Source organism: Clupea harengus, chromosome 1 (assembly GCF_900700415.2).
Source record: "Clupea harengus chromosome 1, Ch_v2.0.2, whole genome shotgun sequence".
Lineage (NCBI taxonomy): Eukaryota > Metazoa > Chordata > Actinopteri > Clupeiformes > Clupeidae > Clupea > Clupea harengus.
In genome coordinates this window covers 18,775,798-18,798,795 of record NC_045152.1, presented here as the reverse complement: position 1 = coordinate 18,798,795, position 22,998 = coordinate 18,775,798, and the positions used below count along the sequence as shown (strand labels likewise).

Below are 22,998 nucleotides of genomic sequence, written 5' to 3'. Positions count from 1 at the left end.
GGGCTGACCATCCTGTTGGACGACCATGTGTGCTTTGTGTGTGAAGGGCCAATTATCCAATCTGATTATCTGAAAAGCCCTTTTTAAAGGGGTTAAGTGATGTGTGTGCTTGTAGTTGTATGTAGTGGGTGACTTAAGACCAAGTGAGATAGGATGAGATGGGATGAGTGATGAGGACGTGTCGACTATTGAGGGGATCAGCGTCTCTCCCTATAACCTGCCTTCACTCAACTTGATCTTTTTTTATTTTATAGTCTTGTGCAACATTGTGTTCTGAAGGTAGTAGTCAACAAAGCTGCAGAAGTTAAGTTAAGGGGTTGTTCCCTAGGATATGTTCCTTCCTTCATTATGATATTCAGACTACAGGACAAAAATAGGCCAGTTCATCTGATATTCACCACTTCCCAAACATTTATATAACTCCTTTCATTACAGAGATGTGGTTTAGACACTGAATCTATAGTTCATTTTTCGGGCCTAAAATGGAAAGGAAGTCCTTAGCTGCTTTGATTTCCTCAACAAGGTATGGCGTACCAGAAATCATAAGAGTACAGTTTTTGGACTACATTGTATGAAAACCCCGGCATGGTAATCAACCAGTGTTAATAATGAGATGCAATTAAAGGAAAGCTAAAGAGGACAAGTACATGTGCACAAATGTAATATGTTGCTAAAGGGATATATTTGCTCATTCATGTTAATAAAGAATGTTTGCTTTTTTCAGCCGTTGCTGACATCAAAACGTCTCTACTGCCATCATGTGTACAAATTAGGTATTACCCCAGATGGAGTGTATTACCCCAGATGGAGTCTCACAGGGACAGATGGAATAGAACACTGTAAAAATTCGATCACACGCAGGCAATGTTTTAGAGGGGGGAAAAAAACCTTTAAGTTTATCAAGCCTACATTGAATCAACAAAACTGTGTCGTAACGTTGAAATAGCCTACTCTGCTTCTTTGTGACTCAATTCAAACTAATGTGAACAATAACAAAAGTATGTGTTACCTTCTCGTCAAACTTTGCTCATTTTGCAAGGTAACATTAAATATTGTATGTTATAGGTATCCTGTGCCTGCCACGTTTTTTTTATCCAATCTTTGGTTCACTTAGGCTCCACTTGATGGAGCATCTGTGCAGAGTAGAGTGGTGTTGTGGTTGGGTGGGGCGGGGAGAAGGGGTGTTCTGGGAGAAACGGGAAGGGAGGGGACGATGGAGAGCGCAGGCCGAGTGAAACCCGGATGCTGATGCTGCCCGGATCGAATCAAGAGAAGCAAGGGGAGAAAGAGATAGGGAGCGGGGTGTACGATAAAAGGTGGGGTGCTGAAGACGCTCGTCACGAAGCTAGTGTTGCGCTTGTTAAGGCAACACTTTTTTTCGGGGATACGAATAGAGGAGCAAGGACAACGCAAAGCTGCGCGAGGGGCTGCAGCTGCGACTACGGGAGAAGATGCTGTGATCTGCTCGTCGAGGGAGGGAGGAGGAGAGGCAGAGGTTTCTACGCCAGCTAAAGATGCTTGCATTTTCTAGAACAGCGATGTATCGCATGAAACGTCCAGGCCTTCGAATGGTGCAAGAAAAACACTATTTAGCTCTTGCCTTCTGGTAAAAACAGCAACGGGACTGAATTTAGACCCGGTGCTGATTAAAAAAGGTGTCTTACCAGAGCGTGTGCTCACAGGGTGGCTCTCTTTTCTCTCTATTTCCGGATGTGAGGCCTGGAGTAAAGCAAGTAGTACTCCAGACACAGGACATCTATTACCACTGCGGTGTAAATGGGAGAATATTCACTTGACGGGGAATGTGAGAAGATAGCCGATACGATTATTTAGCTAGGAATTGCGAAGTCAACTCAACTAACAGCAGAATAACGGATTGTGCCGGATAGCTATAAAGCTAGACCAATTCTCAATGAATATTGTAGCCTTTTCATATTCTACCGCATAAAGTTTATATTTTATTTTAGCATTATTAGTGTTTACAGTCTTGGACAAAATGTGTCAATGTGTAGGCCTAGCTGACAGTCAGGCCGTTGGACCGTTGGTTGGCCCCCATGCTGCTGGGGGGCTCTAATCATAATTTTGTCAGCGCCTTTGAAGCTGTGATGACATCTAGCCTGCTAGACTTTCATCTCCATTATCGACATTCTTCTGTCTCCAGCATAATTTGGTTGAAGACACAGGCTATGTTATCGCGGCTAACTCAGATATCTCTGCTGTCAGAACATAGTTTCATATAGTCACCCTAATTTAGTATGGATCTTTGATTCATTAGTTAGATGTGCACTCATAACATAGGTCTACGTATCTTTGAATTGACAAAATCCGATTTGATAGTTGATTGTAGTTGAAGTAGGCCTATCAATAATATAGGCTACTACGGGTTCAGCGAACACACTGACTTGATATCTTCATTAGCGGTGAGCAACATTGAAAAGTGGTTGTGAGTAGGCCACAGGATTGTCATCACGACTACAAGATCAGTCCATTCCTTGTCCCTCTCACCGACTGTAATGTCGCTACGGCGGGGTTACTCAGCGCGCAGGACTCAACGTCGTGGACTCCTTGAGAAGAAACTCTGATTTTTATTAGAGCTCTGATCGCGGAAATAAATCGTTTGAAGAAATGTCCAGCAAGGAGTTGTCGAGTCAGCCGGCTCAGTATGTGGGGCCTTACCGCCTGGAGAAGACGCTGGGGAAAGGGCAGACTGGTAAGAATCAGCACTGATGTCAGCCTGCTGAGCTCTTATGTTTCGAGCTGTGAAGCATTAATGTTCCGAGCTGTGAAGCATTAATGTTCCTCATGTTAACTGTCCATGGTTCATTATGGACTACAGTTTGCATTATCCTCGTCTAATAATTTGGAATCAGCTGTAGTCTAATTTACAAGCTGGGAAAGTAGTTGTCTGTTGGGGTTATCAAAGAATTATTTAATCAGGGATTCAGTGCAAGGATATTCCTCCTTTCCTCTCTCTCCCTATGCGTTGTGTTGCTGTGGCACAGTTGCCTCATGCTGAATTAGATAGAGCTTTAGTTAAAACTAGTTTATGTGTCGTGGTATAACTCTGTCTGCCATCAGATACAGATTTTGGCTTTGTGGTCTGAGGAGGTTTTTTTTTTTTTTTTTAAAATGTATGTGTCCCACCAGTGTTGGTTTACTTAAGGTGACAACTGCATTTACTGTGTTGGGTGTCTTTGCCAACACACTACACGAGGCATCATTGCTGTCTTTCAATGTAACCTGTGTGAATGAATATGCATTATTGTAGCCATATATCATTATGTGATGGTTGTTTATTTCAGAACCAGTCATGGATCTGTTGTGGGTGGCGTTACACATTTGTAGAACTGTTTTATTTGTGTATCTTAACCTTATGTAGCTGCATAGCAGTTTCAGAAAGCGCCTCGTTACCTCTTACCGCTGCTAGCACTACAACAGTGTTTACAACTCTGCAACCATATTAGCTCTTCTCTGTACCTTCTGTAGCTGCAGGAAACCCACATATGTCTCACAGCTCTATTATTCCAGTGGACGAGAGCGGAGTGTGAAGTTTTGGGGAATCTTTTGGTCGGCTGGTAATAGATACCTGAGTGTGCAGAGAAACTTGAGTCAATTAAGAGCAGGTGTGGAGTGCAAACCTACTCACTGCTCCTGTCCAGTGGAGGTGTCCCTGACCCTGGTGATGCACACAGGCAGGACGTATAGCCCACGTGTTGCGCTCTCTGTAATGTTAGATGACATGTATAGTGGCTGTTATTATTGAAATTGTGTTGTTGATCTATGTCCACGGATAAAGAAGCCGCAAGATTATTGTGACATGCTTCCTGAGGTGGTAAGTTCAGTGTTGTGCTGAAGCATTGGTGAGGGATAGGATTTCATGCCACGTTAGTGTTGATCAGGTCAGATAAACCTGATTGGTGATGTCATCACTAATTCACATATCCTTTTCAATCCCACTGGGTCACTGTCTGCCGAGAAAGGACGAGAGAGAGAGAGAGAGAGAGAGAGAGGCAGCAGGGGGACATTAAGCTCTCTGTTTTTTTCTCTCTCTCTCTCTCTCTCTCTCTCTCTCTCAGTTGTCTGAGGTTTCCTGTGTTTTCTCTCTGTTCTTAAAGTGCTCTCAACCCCCCTCCCACCCCTTCCTTCCCTCCAGGCTTGGTGAAGCTGGGAGTACACTGCATCACAGGGCAGAAGGTGGCCATAAAGATTGTGAACAGAGAAAAGCTGTCAGAGTCGGTCCTCATGAAGGTAAGAAAAACAGGCATTTGTTGATCTCTCTATTTAGGCTCTACCTTTCACGGAAAAATTGCATTGACCAATTCTTCTACGGAATATGACATATTTCTGACCAAATCAAGATATTCAGTCGTGAAAAAGTACCTTAGGGCCAGGACTTGATTCTGTCCATCAGGATCTGGATGAAAGTGGTTCAAATTAACAACTTTCTTGCTCCCCACTCTGCACTGGTTACTCATGCATTAAAAGGTGAGCGTTTCATAGGTAAAGAAAAGAAACATTTGTTCCCAAGTCCAAGCCATTTCTTCTTTAACACAAAGCTCTCGCATCTCAGACATTACCTCTTGCATTGCGTGTGGCTTGTGTGTTGTTAAGACGGCTTTCTCTGCAGACTAGCATCGCTATACTTCCCACGTCTGCTCTCTTCTCTTTTCCCTCCTCAAGCAGAAGCAACGTGGATTAACATCTCTAGCTATCTCTCCTTCTTTGTTCTTTCGCTCTTTCTCTCCTTTCCACTCTTCTCTCTGTCTGTCCAGGTGGAGAGAGAGATAGCTATTCTCAAACTAATAGAACATCCTCATGTTCTGAAGCTGCATGATGTCTATGAGAATAACAAATATCTGTAAGTACGTGAGTCTGTTTCTGTGTGTGTAGGTCCTTGTGCGTTTGTGTGTTTGCTACACAAGTCTTGTTCCCCTTCCTTTGCTTAGAACGGCTCCCAGCTTGTGTCTTTGCTCATCTCATGTGTATAGGTGTCTGGAACAAACTCAGTCAGAGGTGAACTGACCGTCTCCTCTTACCCTGTGTTAGGTACTTGGTACTAGAGCATGTGTCGGGTGGCGAGCTCTTCGACTACTTGGTGAAGAAGGGCCGACTGACCCCCAAAGAAGCCCGGAAGTTTTTCAGACAGATCATCTCTGCCCTTGACTTCTGCCACAGCCACTCCATATGGTACGCATCCTTTAAGAGGACCATGATGATAGTAATTGTGTGTGTGTGTGTGTGTGTGTGTGTGTGTGTGTGTGTGTGTGTGTGTGTGTGTGTGTGTGTGTGTGTGTGTGTGTGTGTGATACAATATGTAGTGTGTTTACCATTTGTCGTGCATGTGTGCCAGTGACTATACAGACATATAATGTGTGTGTATACAGGTTCTGGACACGTTTCTCATAGGACATGTTGATGCTGTGTTTCTTATGGGTTATAACGTTGACTTGTTTTATCTGCTTGGTTTGGTTGATTATCAGTTACAGGTAACAAATCAAGTGTCAATGTCCCTCTCTCTCCCCTTCATCTGTCTTTCTGTACCTCTCTCTCCCTTTCCTCTGTCTTTATGTCCCTCTCTCTCCCCTTCCTCTCTTTCTGTTTCTCTCTCTCCCCTTCCTCTGTCTTTCTGTTTCTCTCTCTCCCCTTCCTCTGTCTTTATTTATCTCTCTCTCCCCTTCATCTGTCTATGTCCCTCTCTCTTCCCTTCCTCTCTTTTTGTTTCTCTCTCTCTCCTTCCTCGGTCTTTATGTCCCTCTCTCTCTCCCCTTCCTCTGTCTTTATGTCCCTCTCTCTCCCCTTCCTCTGTCTTTCTGTTTCTCTCTCTCCCCTTCCTCTGTCTTTCTGTTTCTCTCTCTCCCCTTCCTCTGTCTTTATGTCCCTCTCTCTTCCCTTCCTCTGTCTTTCTGTTTCTCTCTCTCCCCTTCCTCTGTCTTTCTGTTTCTCTCTCTCTCTCCCCTTCCTCTCTTTCTGTTTCTCCTCTCTCCCCTTCCTCTGTCTTTCTGTTTCTCTCTCTCCCCTTCCTCTGTCTTTCTGTTTCTCTCTCTCTCCCCTTCATCTGTCTTTATGTCCCTCTCTCTCCCCTTCCTCTGTCTTTCTGTTTCTCTCTCTCCCCTTCCTCTGTCTTTCTGTTTCTCTCTCTCTCCCCTTCATCTGTCTTTATGTCCCTCTCTCTCCCCTTCCTCTCTTTTTGTTTCTCTCTCTCCTTCCTCTGTCTTTCTGTTTCTCTCTCTCTCTCCCCCCTTCCTCTGTCTTTCTGTTTCTCTCTCTCTTCCAGTCACAGAGACTTAAAGCCGGAGAACTTGTTGCTGGATGAAAAGAACAACATCAGGATCGCGGACTTTGGCATGGCCTCACTACAAGTGGGAGACAGTCTCTTGGAGACGAGCTGTGGGTGAGTATTGTAGGTTTGTCTGTTCATGTGTATCCCCTTTTTTATATGGCTATACATATGCTTGTTGATATGTAAGTACAAAATGTGTGTGTGTTTTTATGTGTATGTGTGTATATGCATGTGTGTGTTTAAGTACAATGTGTGTATTGTGTGGGTATGATGTGGATGTATGGCGTTGTAATTCTGTGTGTTCAAATGTTTTCAGATCCCCTCACTATGCATGCCCAGAGGTGATCAGGGTAAGTTACATCTCAGCAACATGTAACAGTTGAATCAGTATGTGCCACATGTGTGTGTATTTATATCATGTGTGTGTGTGTGTGTGTGTGTGCTGACCATATATGTATTTATATCATGTCTGTGTGTGTGTGTGCTGACCATACATGTATTTATATCGTGTGTGTGTGTGTGTGTGTGTGTGTGTGTGTGTGTGTGTGTGTGTGTGTGTGTGTGCTGACCATACATGTATTTATATCATGTGTGTGTTTGTGTGTGGGCACCACCACATGTGAATATGTGAGAGAGACACAGAAAGAGAGAATGTGTGTGTTTGTGTGCCACCGGGAAATTAATATTAAGACGATGTAGAAATAACTACAGGAGCAGGAGTTGACATGCTGCTGTCATTTCACTCTTTCAATCACATTTTCAGTCCCAGGATGATGTGTGTGGGGAGTGATGCCTTGCGTGTGTGTGTGTGTGTGTGTGTGTGTGTGTGTGTGGTGTGTGTGTTAAGACTGTGCAATTGTTTGTAGCTGAGTGTGTGTGGTTGGTATGTGCTTGTGTCTGTGACTGTAGTTGTTTGTATGTCTATGTGTAACAATAGGCTGCTGTGTTTTCAGGGGGAGAAATATGACGGGCGTAGAGCAGATGTGTGGAGTTGTGGAGTCATCCTGTTCGCACTGCTCGTGGTGAGCTACTCTTTTTCTCTCCCTCTGTTCTTCTCTGTCTCTCCTCTTCTCTCTCTCTCTCTCTCCCTTTGTGTTTGTTTTTTTGGTCCTCAGTTTGTTGTTGATTTTCCTTCAATATCCACACCCTCTTTATTCATGTATGAGGGGGGATGTCAGTCTCTGTCCTTTAACACAGCCTCCATGCCTCCATCTCAGAGTTCAGATTAGTTTCACCCACGGAGAATTGCCCATAACTCATCGCATGCACTTTTCTCAGAAAGTATATGCATCACTAAATGGTTATTGCAGTCATGCTCACAGTACAACTCACAGCTGTGTGTAGAATGTCAAGATTACTCATTGTTATGATCTAAAAAAGCACTTCCCTGTGTGTTGAGATTAAACCCTGGCATTCTGACATCTACTCCTCTTCCTCAGTTTGTGCTACATGTGACCCAGGAATGGTTAACCTCTCACCCCTCATGACCCTATTTGACCTCTGTTTCCAGGGTGCATTGCCGTTCGACCACGACAACTTGCGCCAGCTGCTGGAGAAGGTGAAGAGCGGGGTGTTCCATATGCCCCACTTCATCCCGCCCGACTGCCAGGCGCTGCTCAAGGGCATGATCGAGGTCGACCCTGAGAAGAGGCTCTCGGTAGGTCTGCCAGAGAAAGGGGGGTGGGGGGTGGTGGTGGAGAGAAAGATGGAGAAAGGGGGAAAGAGGGATGAGAAAGCAATGGGTTGAGAAAAATAAACAGAGTGAGAAAGAGAGGGCCGGGAAAACTTCATACATTGTGTGTGTAGATCTGTACTCATTTCCAACACAAGGACACAGGAAATCAGTTGGTTTCTGGAGAGGCTTGGTTGAGACTACCCAATGGTACACTGCTCCAGCGAACATTCCCAGGTTTCATTAGATCATAAATTACAAGACCCTCAGTGCAGGCATCCAGTTACTTACACACAAGTCCCTGGTGATAAGGTTGTACTGAGAGAAAATATTTGTGGAACTCTATCTGAGCTATATGTACACAGCAATGAATCCAGGGTGTGCATTGGGTTTAATGACAAAAATAAATATACTTCTAGACCAACAATCATTTTATTCCCAATATTTCTGTACATGTGGATCTGGATTCTTTGTACCTTAAAGAGAGACCCAGGGCAAAATTGACCGAAATGTTGCTGAAAAGTCTTTAATCATGCCCTCAAAATGATATCACTGTTGTAAATTTAGAGGCATTTTTGTCTTTTTGCAAAAGAGTAAGTTACACATTTTAATCCCCAAAGGAAAATTTGCTCTCCGTCATTGTGCTACTGACGATACTAAATAGCTTGTGTTGTTGTGTACCGTTCTGTGATTTTTATGTCCAAGTTCAGTGTTTTAGGGCCCAAGAGCCACAGGTTTCAGTCTAATTACCTCTGTCTTTCAATAAACTCATGGCCCTCTGTTTTAGGGGATGACCAGGTCAAAAAGTATTTTATCTTTTGCTTTTCTTTAGGTATGTGACTCATTTCTAAGCAGTGTTTTGTGAAGAATCCCTGACTCATAGTAATGTTCTTCAAGCTCTTTGCTGTGTGAATAACAGTCCTGTTCTTTTTCAATGGTTCCCTGAAAAGCTTGAAGCAATACAGAAGCATGCGTGGTATCAGTAAGTCAACCTTCTCTCTGAGCGCCATCCAACTGCTCTTTATAGCCAGCCCTATTATCCATTCTTATAAAATTCTATTTTGTCCTTTTATTCTGTTAACCCTCTCACCATCACACTTGCTGTCCATCTCTCTCTCCGCCGGTGTTCCTCAGGAGTGGTCGGAACGAGCCCTGCCCAGAGCAGCCCCCTCCCCGACGGGTGTGTGTGCGGCGCATCCTGTCCCTCACGGAGCTTGACCCGGACGTGCTGGACAGCATGCACTCGCTGGGCTGCTTCAGGGACCGCACCAAACTGGCCCGAGACCTGCAGTGTGAGGAGTGAGTATCCCATCATCCCCAGACCTGGCCTCTGTCAGAGCTGCCGCAGCGAAGGACGCAGGAATGATTGTATTATTCCACCCTGGTTTTGTGTGTTGATAAGCCAATTACTATTAGGTGGGCTAGTGGCATTGGCTGGCTTCACTGAATACAGGCTGTGATCTCTAGTAGTCGTGCATAGACAGCACAGCCAGTGATTCCCCCACTGACAAGACATCGACTTCATATTAAGATGAGTAGCTGGGCAGATGCAGGACACACAGGTTGCATGTCATTCACATGCAGTCATTTAAAGCTGAATGGGTTTTAAGATCTATAACGTCTGGAACCAGAAACTTTAGGTATGACGCAGTCTTTGCCAAGGCGATGCTTTAGGGCTGTCAACAGCTGGTGTTCATAATTGTGCTGAAGGAATATGTTTTGATGGCAGGAGGTGCATTTTTTTTAATTCCTTCGTTTCTGTCTGTTTTTCTCTTGTCTGCCAGAATAAACCAGGAGAAGATGATCTACTACCTACTGCTGGACAGGAAAGAACGCTACCCCAGCTATGAGGATGAGGACCTGCCAACCAGAAATGATGTTGGTGAGTCATACCACAAATACATAAACACACCCACACACACACTGACACATACACTCACATATAGCCTATATTTCCTATAGAACTACATCCTGTGTGTGTGTGTGTGTGTGTGATTCAGCCGACCCTCCCCGGAAGCGTGTGGACTCTCCTATGCTGACGCGTCATGGCCGCTGCCGGCCGGAAAGAAAGAGCCTGGAGGTGCTGAGTGTGACGGAGCAAGGTTCACCTACGCCACCACGCCCGAGCCCTGGACACATCCTCCACAGCCAGGAGGTACACACACACACAAGACATACACACACACACACATACACACACACATACACTTCTCTCACCCTATTTCTCTCTCTTACACACACCAAACATACACACACACACACACCACACACACACACACACACACACACACACACAGACACCACACACACACACACACATACACATACACTTTCTCTCACCCTATTTCTCTCTCTTTCCACACACACCACACACACACACACACACACACACACACACACATACACTTTCTCTCACCCTATTTCTCTCTCTTACAGACACACACACACACACCACACACACACACACACACACACATACACACGTAACACTTTCTCTCACTCTGTCTCTGTCTCTCTCTCTCTCATTCACACACACACACACACACACACATATACAGTATCTCACTCTCTTTCGTTCACACACACACACACACACACACACTTTCTGTCACTCTGTCTCTGTCTCTCTCTCTCTCACTCATACTCACACACACCCACCCACGCACACATACATACAGTACAGTATCTCACTCTCTTTCGCGTGCGCACACACACACACACACACACACACACACACACCACAACACACACACACAGTGCCTTGCATAAGTATTCACCCCCTTGGATTTTTGACCCTTTATTGCTTTTATAAATCAACTCATGGTCAAATCAGATTTCTACACAGTAATGTCAATTAAATAAAAATATGTAATGTAAAAATAGTGATTGCATACGTATTCACCCCCTTAGTAGATGCACATTTAGCTGCAATCACAGCACTGAGGCTGTGTGGATAAGTTCTCATTCAGGCTTGCACATCTGGACACTGCAATTTTTACTCCATTCTTCTTTGCAAAACTGCTCCAAGCTCTGTCATGTTGCTTGGGGATCGGGCCGTCACAGGCCTTTTCAAGTCCAGCCACAAATTCTATTGGATTTAGGTCTGGACTTTGACTCGGCCACTCCAGAACATTCACCTTGTTATCTTTACACCATTTCTGTGTAGCTTTCGCTGTATGCTTCGGGTCATTGTCTTGCTGGAAAATAGATCTTCTCCAAAGCCCGTAGTTTGATTGTCCTTCAGGATTTCCCTATATTTTGCTGCATTCATTTTACACTATATCTTTACAAGCCTTTCCAGGGCGGCTGCCGAGAAGCATTCCCACTGCATGATGCTTGCCACACCACGCTTCACAGTGGGGATGGTGCGTGTTGTGGTGATGTGCAGTGTTTGGTGTCCGCTAAAAATAGTTGGCTTGTCTGATGACCAAAAAGCCTCCCACTTTGGTCTCATCAGACCACAGAACTTTCTTCCACTTGACCATGGAGTCTCCCACATGCCTTTTGGCGAACTCTAGTCGATATTTAATATGAGTTTTCTTCAACAGTGGCTCTCTTCCATAAAGCTTTGATTGTGAAGAACCCGGGCAACAGTTTTGTTGTATGCAGAGTCTCTCCCATCTCAGCTTGCTGAAGCTTGTAACTCCTTCAGAGTAGTCATAGGGTGTCTTGGTGGCCTCTCTCACTAGTCTCCTTCTTGCACGGTCACTCAGTTTGTGAGGACGGCCTACTCTAGGCAGATTACATTACATATTTTTATTTAATTGACATTGCTGTGTAGAAATCTGTTTTAACTTTGACATTAGAGAGGGCTTTTTTGGTAATTTTTTTGTCAAAAAAGCCAACTTACTGTATATTGAACCAGATGATTTATAAAAGCAATAAAAGGGTAAAACATCCAAGGGGGTGAATACTTATGCAAGGCACTGTTTCTCTCACTCTGTCTCTCTCTCTCACTCACACACACACACACACACACACACACACACACACTTTCTCTCACTCTGTCTCTCTCTCACTCACACACACACACACACACACAAACACACACGTACAGTATCTCGCTCTCTTTCGCGAGCACACACACAACCACACCAACACACTCACTAGAGGTCCCCCACTCTACTGAATACCTGACATGTCTGTGCACAGCCAGAAGCACAGTCTCTGCATACCACACTCACAACACTATTTGTATAGTCCACACTCACACACTGTTCCCCTTAGGGTGTACCACACCCATGCTATCTATATATTTATATACATCCACACTCACACACTGTCACACCCATGCTCTCCATACACAACCACACACACACACACACACACACGGTTCCCCCCAGGGTGTTCCACACCCATGCTCTCCACACATTTATATACCATCCCCACTCAGACATAGATAAGCAAATTATTATTGTGTTGGCTGCATCTGTGGTTTGTGTGCTGACTGTGCTGATTCCCTGTGTTGGCTGTGGCCTGGCTGGCTGGCTGACTGCTCTTTCCTGTGTCCGTGTGCTGCAGGTCGCGCTCGGTGAGCGGAGCCTCCACAGGCCTCTCTCCAGTCCCCTCAGCAGCCCAAGGGTGAGTTCCCTCCACTCAGCCTCTCTCTCTCTCTCGCTCACCCACATCTCTGCTGTGCTGCTCAAATATAGAACTAAAGCCTGGCAAAACGCAACATAGCCTACAGTTACGCCATATTTAACACACACACACACACACACAACCCTTTGAACGCTTTGAATTCTCCTGGCCACTACGTATTGTGTACCTTAGGTTCCTGAAGTGTAGCTCTAATGCCCATCATCAAGTCTATCACTATTGGCTTGGTGCAGCTTTCAATGCACATGGAAGATAAACAACATCCAGTAATGGTTTGTTCATGCCATGTTAAATAAACTCTGTGGACAAAAGATGCAAACTGTTGTTGTCAAAACAACGGAAGTATTCTCTTGCCCTGTAGGTAGTTGGTATTCCATGCCTTCCAGTGCCGCTTCTGAACTGGCAATTTTGAAATGAGGGCGTCTTTGATAGAGTGTGTTTAAGGCTTGACATCTTTGCTATGTGTTGTGATGCCATTCACATGTAGCATATGTAAGGAAGTTTATGTAGCAAAAAGGAGTGTGGTATGTTGTTTTGAAACTAAACTGTGCCGTGGCAGAAATGTGTTTTGTGTGTAAGCTTTCTCCAGTTCAGTGTGCTTTATCATACTAAAGTCATCTCCCTCATACTGTTCCATTTCCCATACCACTGACCTTCTACTTTTACTTAACGATCAATGACACATATAGGTCAATACAACACCCAACACCCCTCACACACATACAGTACATGATTATGCTCTTCTCTCTCTCCTAACTCTCTCACTCTGCTTCTCTCTCTCTCTCTCTCCCTAACTCTCTCACTCTCTGTTTCTCTCTCTCTCTCACAACACACACGCAGGTAGTGACAGACATGCACGTATATAACTAACCCTGAGTAGTACTGTATACTCTTTTCACTACCCCCTGTATACAGGGTGTGCATTTTGAAAAATAGAATGCAGTGTATTGTTGAAAGTTGTAGAACATACTTTCATCTTAATTTTTGTACAGTAAATGAAGAGATGAACAAAGACGACATGTTGAAGATTTTCAGTAGAGTTCTGCTAATGCTCTTCCGTCATAAATCATAACATTCATGACCATTGCTCTCTCCATCTTTCCACCTCCCATCTCTCCTCTCCCTGTCCTTTCTCTTCTGCTCCAATCAGAGCCCCGTGTTCACTTTCAGCCAGTCAGAAGTCACCTCTGCTTCCACCACCCTGCCAAAGACGCCCAAACCAGGAAGTGCACCGCTCCCCGGGCGTCCCAACGCCTGTCCGATCAAAAAACACAGACCCTGCCGTCCAAAACGCCCTCTGAACGGCCCCACCTCCAATCCATGAAGTCCCTCCCCCTCCAGGGCCCCCGCTCCCCATCGGCCGTCCCCGTCCCCCCTCCTCTCCCCCATCCTCGCTTCTTTGTCTTCCCCACACCCTCCGTCCTCAAGTCGGTAACTAAGAGCCTCTATCCTAACTCTGCCCATGTGTCACAGGTCACCCCCCAGGGCTCCCCGCTCCCCACCCCTCTTGGCACCCCTGTCCACCACCCCGGGCACCCCCCTCCCACCCCTCCCTCTTCCTCGTCGTCCTCCTCGTCCTCGCGTGCCGAGGGTGGGGGTGGCGTGGCCGGAGGCTCCCTGTCTCTCACCCCGCCCTCTAGTCCTGGGGGAAGTGGCGGAATGGCGGCCAGCAGCTCCGCTCACTGGAGGACGCGCCTACAACTCCTTCAAGAACAACTTTGTTGGGCTCGCCGCGGTTCCACCGACGCAAGATGCAAGGGTGAGAACAGTGCTGTGGGGAATGGAATGTTGAAGATGTTACAGAAACACTTGGTTGAGCTGGTAGAACAGGGTGGCTAACAACACCAAGGCCATACGTTTGATACCCCAAATCAACTTCAACCTGCTCTGTACTGGGCGCTTTGGATAGAAACGTCTACTAAGATTAATAAATTAAAATGTAATCTATAAAGGCATCTAAATACAGGCATGATATATGTCTACCTTCAATCAGAATGAGTTCTATGTTTTCTAAGTTTACTTGGCAGACATAATCATTGTTACATAGTCATATTTCTTCATCTATGTTGATTTGAATAAATGCTGTTTGTACTTTGTAGGTATAACTACTGATTAACAAGTGCTAATTTGTATACAAAGCCAATTTTCCCTTAACGAAAACATGCTGTAGGCATGTACAGTAGCTGGAGGCAAAAATCTGTTCCCCACTGAGGACCTGTTCAATACTCTCACTTGTTTTCTCTCTCTCTTACCAACCCTGTCTCTCTCTCTCTCTCTCTCTCTAGTTCCTACATCAGAGGACATGTCCAGCCTAACACCAGAGTCCAGCCCAGAGTGAGTGGGACTCTCTGACTGCCCATTTGCCTCCTTTGATTTTACGCAGGGAAAACTGTTGAATGGGTTTTCTGACAGTGGACGGCTGAAAAGATGCCTACAGTTAATACTCATAAATGATTATTTAACACAAATGCCTTTTCTGTTCGAAGGACTAGGTCCCATACTGTTCACCCTGAACTGTAAATTGCATAAGAATGTTATGGGCTGCCAAAGGTCTCCATGTTCACTCAAAGACTTTTAAAAAGAGAGACAGATTAAGATCAGTTTAACCAAAAATTAAATGCTCCTGAACTATGCAATTCAAAATCTTAAGTAAATTATTTTCAGTTTCAACAGATGTAAATATATTCCAAATGATCTCCTGAATAGGTAGTGTACTAGGCGTCTCATATTCCCAACATTTACAGACACCAGATGATTGGTGGCGTTGCATGAATGAAAGAGAACCACACACAATAAAAAAAAAACGTATAGGTAGATTTCTATTGATTTTTGTGACGGGAATATCTAGCTTTATCCACGTCACGGTTCTTTGTGAAAGAAATCTGTGTGTCATCACCTCTTCTTATCTACTCATCCTATATACTCTACTGATTTTAAATCTGTGTCATCATCTCCTCTTCCTCTTATCTACTTATCCTATATACTCTGCTGATTTTAAATCTGTGTGTCATCATCTCCTCTTCCTCTTATCTACTCATCCTATATACTCTACTGATTTTAAATCTGTGTGTCATCATCTCCTCTTCCTCTTATCTACTCATCCTATATACTCTACTGATTTAAAATCTGTGTGTCATCTCCTCTTCTTATCTACTCATCCTATATACTCTGCTGATTTTAAATCTGTGTCTCATCATCTCCTCTTCTTATCTACTCATCCTATATACTCTGCTGATTTTAGCCCCCAGGTCTTTAGTGTTCAGTGTGTTTTATCTTTCATCTCCCCAGTCCTCTGACTCCCTGCTTGTTCAGCTGCTGTATTGATCTCTCTCTGTGTGTGTGTGTGTGTGTGTGTGTGGTGTGTGTGTGTGTGTGTGTGGTGTGTGTGTGTGTGTGTGTGTGTGTGTGTGTGTGTGGTGTGTGTGTGTGTGTGTGTGTGTGTGTGTTCTTGGCACAGGCTGGCCAAGAAATCCTGGTTTGGAAACTTCATCAGTATCGAGAAGGAGGAGCAGATCTTTGTGGTGATCAGAGACAAACCACTGAGCTCGATAAAGGCAGACATTGTCCATGCCTTCCTCTCAGTAAGAATGACATTTTCTCTCTATCTTTCTCACTTTCCTCTGTTTCATGCGGGGTGCACACAGAAAGGTTGTCATTGCAGTGACGTGCGGTGAGGTTCGTGGCTGCTGAGGCACTGACACTTTCAGAGTCAGATTTACAAATATATAAACCCATAGAGTAGCTTAAAACACCATTCAATTGGCAGCTTGCACATTGACTACTGGTTGTTTTTCATATCAGCATTCTTTACACACACACAGGTAAGGTACATACAGTTGGCAGCTGCTAGCTTGTGATGAACTTGTGTTAATATGAGTGAATATGCACTCATGAATAAGAACTCGTGAATATGAACTCTTTCATACAAAGTTGACCAGGCACCCTGAGGGTTTCTACCATTTCCAATTATAATTGTATGAGTTAAATCGAGGAGACTATAACATCAGCTAGATAACTAGCTATCAATTTCATGCAAATTGAACTCTTCCATTTAAATCGTTTAAGGTTATTAAGTGTCTTTAGCTAGCTAATTAGCTAGCATAGCAACTAGATAACCATAGCAACCAGGAAACACAACTTTAGCTGCAATTTAAGTTTAATTTATCAAATTAGCTCACCAATAAAAAGCAGTCTTGGGTCAAAAGTCATCACAACCACTTGTGTGATGTTAAATGGCTTTACATAGACATTAAACAATCCTAAGAGAAATAATGTGAAATCAACGGATACTCTGATATCAATATAATGTTAGCGAATGAAGGGTGAGAAGTCCCCCCCTGCTAATATTTAGTCTCCGCTGTTCATCCAAAACTAAATCTATTCTTGAGGTTCCAAAAATGTTCAAAGCAATTTGGCTTTGAATGTGAGTAGTCGATTGAGTTATCTTCTGTCCCTTCGTTTGAAGCATACCTTTTAAGCTCCGGCATTGGTCTCCCATTATTGATCACTTCACGTTTTGATTGAAAGTCCAGTTTTGAGAAATGTTTTAGCTTAGCTATAGAAATCTTCCATTTTCGCGGTCAAGGTCAAATATAAGTGTAGAAGAAAGAGCGACGGCAGAACAAGCACACGCATACCGACCAGTGGGCTCTCGCACGCCCCCTTCATTGAGGCAGAGGTACTGTTTGCCCTCCCCTCTGTGTTTTTTCACTGCGGTTTTATGTCAGATCAGCAAGACTAAATAGGTTCTACGCATGCGCACCCAGTTTGTGAGGGATTGCGCAATCTGAACATGAGGCACATCCGTCGCTGCCTCAACGTCTCGCTGTCTCCGGTCTGTTTGAACAGGACATGCGCAAATTCAGCGATTTTGATTATAAAAATGCTCGAAATGATTGGAATCATGCAGAAATTACATTTATAGCACAGGATCAGTATAGAAATATCAATATTTATTTATTTTATAATTATTAGTTTTTTACTTTTGATTGAATGACGGGTGAGGCCTCTGCCCCCCCTGAACCGCACGTCCATGTGTCATTTATACCAAAGAGCTCTCAGGAGGCAGTGTACTCTACACAGCCCTAAGTCAGCGCAGTCATGCTAGGGCTAAAGGAAGCATTGTGTTATTATGTACCCCCTGCTTTGTAATCAGTCACCTTGTCTTATGTCAGTGTCTGTCATCCTCTGGAGACACAAACATATATATGACCCATGTGTATTTGAAGAACTTTTCCCTGATCAATAGAAAAAAAATCAATAGATTCATCATTTGAGTGACCATACATCATGTGGTTGTATAATAATTCTAATTCTAATCATTCTTTCTTTCTTTGTCTTTCTCTGTGTGTGTGTGTGTGTTGTGTGTGTGTGTGTGTGTGTGTGTGTGTGTGTGTGTGTGTGTGTGTGTGTGTGTGTGTGTGTGTGTGTGTGTGTGTGTGTCTGTTCCCTATCTGTGTCAAACTACCATTAACAAACCACATCTATTCTTATTATCATCTCTCCCTCAATCAGTCATCCCTATTTCTCTCTGCTTTGTCAGATCCCCTCTCTCAGTCACAGTGTCATCTCTCAGACCAGTTTCCGGGCGGAAATATAAATCCTCCGGAAGTTCATCCGTCTTCCAAAAGCCTGTCAAGTTCCAGGTGGACATCGCCTTCTCTGAAGGAGAGAGGGAACGAGAGAGGGACAGGGAAAAGCAGAAGGAGGGAAAGAGGGAGATGGGGAATTACAGCGTCACCTTCACGTCTTATATCAGTACAGCTTAGGTGGGGCCAGTACAGTGGTGTTGTTTTGAAACATTGAATGATTGACGGCAAATTCATCCAATTTGAAGAGTAAGAGTAAGAGTACCACTTAGTGACCAGAACTTAATTCCCCACTTTATATGCAAATAATCATATACTGTACATCATTTCTGTACATTTGCGTAAACACTGTTAAAAGAATGAGGCCAAATGCAGCCCAGACCCACTCCAAATGTGGTGTGTGATGGGGTTGGATATTGGGCACATTCACACCTGTGCTTAGAGCTGTCTACTTGGGATTGGATCACTCAAGATGCATGTTAATGCATGTTACACATTCTGATTGAAATAATATACATGGATGTAATGATGTGTGTGTGTGTGTGTGTGTGTGTGTGTGTGTTTGTCTTCTCAGGTCCTAGTCGCAGGTTTAAACGGGTGGTAGAATCCATTCAAGCTCAGTTGCTCAGTACTCACGATCAGCCTTCTGTGCAGGCACTTGCTGGTGAGTCTCACAAAGTGACAGGTATGGACACTCTTTTACTCTCTCTCTCTCACACACACACACACACACACACACACAAGTAGATACACAGATGTGATTTATTGCTTTGCAAGTTTGGTGCAGAAAGGTGGTGGTACCGCCCCAGAGCAGGCGTAGGGAAAGTGTGAGCAAATGAAGGTTTTGTCAGGCATCTTCTAGTGCCAACAATGATCCAGCAAATTCTAGTTTGTGAATGGTCATGGTGACATAACGGAGAACTCTGTAGTCATGGTGACATAAAGGAGAACTCTGTAGTCCATATTATGAAAAATGTGCTTCCTTCACTGGACAAACTCATCATTGCTAAATAAATGTTTATCACACACATCCTTAAGATTTAGCTCTGTCTGTCTATCTGTCTGTCTGTCTGTTTATATGTCTATCTATATCTCTATCTCTATCTCTATCTCCATGTCTATGTTTATTATGCTTTTTCTTTTTTCTGTCAGATGAGAAGAATGGGCAGCTGCCCTCTCATCCTCCAGGCTCCCTGAGCCGACAGAACTCTCGCCGCTCGGAGGGTGGGGCGACCGTGACGGGGGAGGCCTACAGCGCCGAGGCTCCAGTAAAGACAAGACCCGCCTGCTCTCCTCTAATGGAACCCAGTCTCAGCCCTGAGAGCTTCTGACCGGATGCCTACCCACACCCCCTACAACCCCTCCCAAAGAAACCCTCCCCCCCCAAAAGAGGCCCCTCACAGACCCCTAGAAACTCCCCCGCCCTTCCTCCACCCCCGAGATCCACCACTGCAGCAGTAGTCTGAAGCTTCGAGAAGCACCACGGAGCAACTTGGATTGTTTTTGGTAACCAGGAGGTCTATTTTTTACCTTATCCGTCGCCGAAAAAACAAGAGGAAGAATTTGTTCTAAGAGCTTACCTTGTTGTTAAGATTCATGTATATGTATGTATGTAAGTATGTGTGTGTATATATATATATATACACATACATACATACATACATACATACATACATATATACATATACGTATATATGTATGGCTGTTCTTTTGGGTGTATGTATACATATATGTGTTCTTTAGGTGAAGGGCAGGGGTAAACGCAGCAGTGTTAATGTTGTGCATTACCAGGAGAGAATGTATTACGTCTCCTGGGGGCACAGGGACAGATAACCCAAATTGGCAACCTGCAGGTAATCCTGTGGATCCAAGTGAAATTCAAATCTCAAAAGAAGTGGTACCAAAAAGAAAATGTTGAATAGGGGCCTAATTTAGAAAATGGAACATTTCTGTGTGGACATGTAGAGACAAATTAACTACCTAAATTAGTAATAGTTGGCCACAAATTGACGTCTGGTTAGTTAAATCATATAGACGTTTTTGAGCTTTTTAAGGACACAATCTTTGTGACCTCACCCAGAAAAGATATAATGTTAAACTACTTTGCCTTTTAATACAGCAAATTGTTTCCATCTCATAAGGTCTTGTCAACTCTTGGTGAAGACACCAGAGTCTGGTAGATGAAGTGAACAGAACAAAACAGAACAAAATCCCAAATAACTGAGCACAGAAATGTGTTATGTCTTCTTAAAGCTCCACGGGCTGCATGAGCCTGAGACACAGAGAATGAGACACAGAGAAGTGCATGCCTGCACATGCCCCCCACCACCCCCAAAATGTCTATATGGGGATGAGAACCAGACACACTTCCTGGTCCAAAATGGCTCCTTCCAGGTCCAGATGCACTAGGGCTGCTGGGTAAGTCCTATACATGAAATCAGGCAGGGGCTTGGCAGGGAGCAGGAGCGGCTCTTAGCCCAAGAGGGAAGGGGACAAAAAAGAGGAAGGGGCATCGATGGCACAAAAATAGAAAGAGTTCTGAACACTTTTTTGTTTCATTGTGTTCTGTTCTTCATTTAAAATGAGGATGACATGTTTGCTGACAGTGGAATGAGACAAGAAAGCCAATGTAGTGAATGTCAAAACAAAAAGCTATTTTCAAACTATTTATTTGATTTGTTTATTGATGTAAATTTGGAATTATTTTTTCATTTTATTTATTTATTTGTTTATTTATTTGTCTTACTGGAAGAGAATACTGTAACATAAACTGCTGCTGGTAATTGTCAGAAAGACAATTAGCTGAAAATGTCAATTTAAGAGCACGACTTCAAAGACACATTCTGGACTGGATTACTGGACCTGATGGAATGTTGGGGGGAAATGACCTTGTTTCCTTTTGAAACATTTAAAAAAAAAAAAAAATGCTGCAAACATCCTTCCAGCCACCACTTCTGATTTTTGTTTTGTTTTTGTGTTTATCATCTTATTTGGTATCAGTGAGCAGAATTTTCAACAAAAAAATTACAGAAAAATTACTTTTATCCTTTGGAGCTTTCTAGAACCCTTTCCATGAATGGAAAGAAAAAGACAAAGACTTAAAGAGGAGAACAGACACAAAAAGAGAAGAGAAAATGGATGTAAGCCACACCTCTCCTCCTTCCAGAATGTTCCTCAAGAGAAGAGCCTAAAGCTTTGAACTCTGTGTTGCACCACATCACATACTGAACACAACCAGTATTTACACACACACAGACACACACAGACACACACAGACACACACACACACACACACACACACAGATAGTGTTGATGAACTGTCTGTGACAGACTCTTCTCATCTTCACAGAGGAAAAGATTAGTGAAATGAATGAAAACTGGATTTTAAAACAGGAAAGCACTGTATACACACACAACAAGAAAAAAAGAAACATTGAGTAGGACCCCACCCCACCACACCCCTCCTACCTTGGCAGTGCTCTCCCAAAACAACTGCTTCAAGTGCAGATCTGAAGATGGGATCAGGACGTTCAAGAAACTTGGTCCAGAGAAACCCCATACCCTGTCTCCAACAGACAAACTCACCTTAAAGCACAGGATATCCAGGGTACATAGTTGCTTCCATCACTCGTTACAGCAGACAGCATTAACACTTTAAAAACAGGATCACAACTGTGCCCTCCACTTTGTCACTTCCACACTTGTTTATGTTTTTGTTTCGTAGTCTGGATATTTTGCTGCCATCCATAATGCAATGTACTTGGTAGCCAACCAGGCTGATTGGTTTATGGCTTCGGCCCTGTCGAAAGGCCATCAGTAGGCCATCAACCAGTCAGCAGCTACTCAGCCTGATATTTTGTTCACCAGCCCATCGAGAAGGTTCCCTTGGTGCTCAGCCTTGTTGTTTGTCCACGGGACCCTGCATGTCAGAGCTGAGCTGAGGCCATGGGTCTCTGCGTGCTGAATGTCCGCGCTGCATGCCTGACCACGTCTGTCCTCTCTGCTGGCAGGAGCTGGTTCCACAACACTGACATCGCCTTAATCATGCTTAATCATGTGCTCCGAGCACTGTCTGGCTGTATCATCAGTTGCTAGAGCACACTTACATTTACAAAACACATTTGGGATTGTAAGCTTCCACCGCCTCGAGGGTTCATGCCGATAAACACACACGTACAGACACATGCCTACACTCACACACATTCATAGTGGAAATGACAACAACCCTTCTGGACTTTCTGTGCTCACATCCAGACTGACGTGGGGAATGTCAGTTAGTCTTGAAAGTTCAACATTCTTATCCTTTCGTTCCTCTCCCTCTGTCATTCCTCAACGCTCTCTCACTCACCCTCTCCACAGGTTTCACTCTTGGAACCCACACACACACACACATTAAAACTCCTCTTTGTTATTCCCCCTCCTTTTTCCAACTTTCACTCTGTACATCCATCTTCCCCCCCTCCCCACCATACATTATATACCTCACATCCTCATGTATGCGCTTCTGTACGCACTGTAACCCATGCCTTGATTGTTTAGTCATCTCTGTGCTCATGCTATGAACCTTGACTCATTCTTGTCAACATAATTGACTATTCCAGTTAAGATTGTAAGATTATACTCTCTTCCCCCTCATGCACAGTAGAAACTTTTTTCCCATATTACAGATTGACATTAATTGGGGAAAGCATTATAATGATGAAAAAGAGAAAAATGTCTGTATTATAATTAAAAATGAAAGTGCACTATTATTATTGCCTGTGATAAAAACAATAAACAACATAATAAGGAAAGTGTTTTCGGTTTGTCTTTGCAATAGGGCCATTTATTTGTCGCAACACACAATTTGATGGTGTGTT

General features: G+C 43.9%; 1 protein-coding gene and 1 long non-coding RNA gene across 2 annotated transcripts; both read left to right on the top strand.

The window, feature by feature from the left end:
• Positions 1–1,165: 1,165 nt before the first annotated feature.
• Positions 1,166–18,319, top strand: brsk1b (BR serine/threonine kinase 1b). Its single transcript, XM_042708900.1, is given in 21 exon segments — positions 1,166–2,710; positions 4,154–4,248; positions 4,773–4,858; positions 5,047–5,187; positions 6,275–6,391; positions 6,597–6,630; positions 7,234–7,302; positions 7,791–7,937; positions 8,903–8,934; positions 9,087–9,251; positions 9,737–9,834; positions 9,953–10,104; positions 12,472–12,508; positions 12,511–12,533; positions 14,025–14,125; positions 14,164–14,170; positions 14,204–14,307; positions 14,835–14,885; positions 16,009–16,132; positions 18,094–18,144; positions 18,146–18,319. Coding segments are annotated over 21 exon segments (1,893 nt in total). The 5' UTR covers positions 1,166–2,625.
• A 396-nt stretch (positions 18,320–18,715) lies between these two features.
• On the top strand, positions 18,716–22,932 carry LOC116220515. The gene is made up of 2 exons (XR_006152430.1): positions 18,716–18,824; positions 19,292–22,932. It is a non-coding gene; the product is annotated as an uncharacterized LOC116220515 (long non-coding RNA).
• The last annotated feature ends 66 nt before the right edge of the window (positions 22,933–22,998 follow it).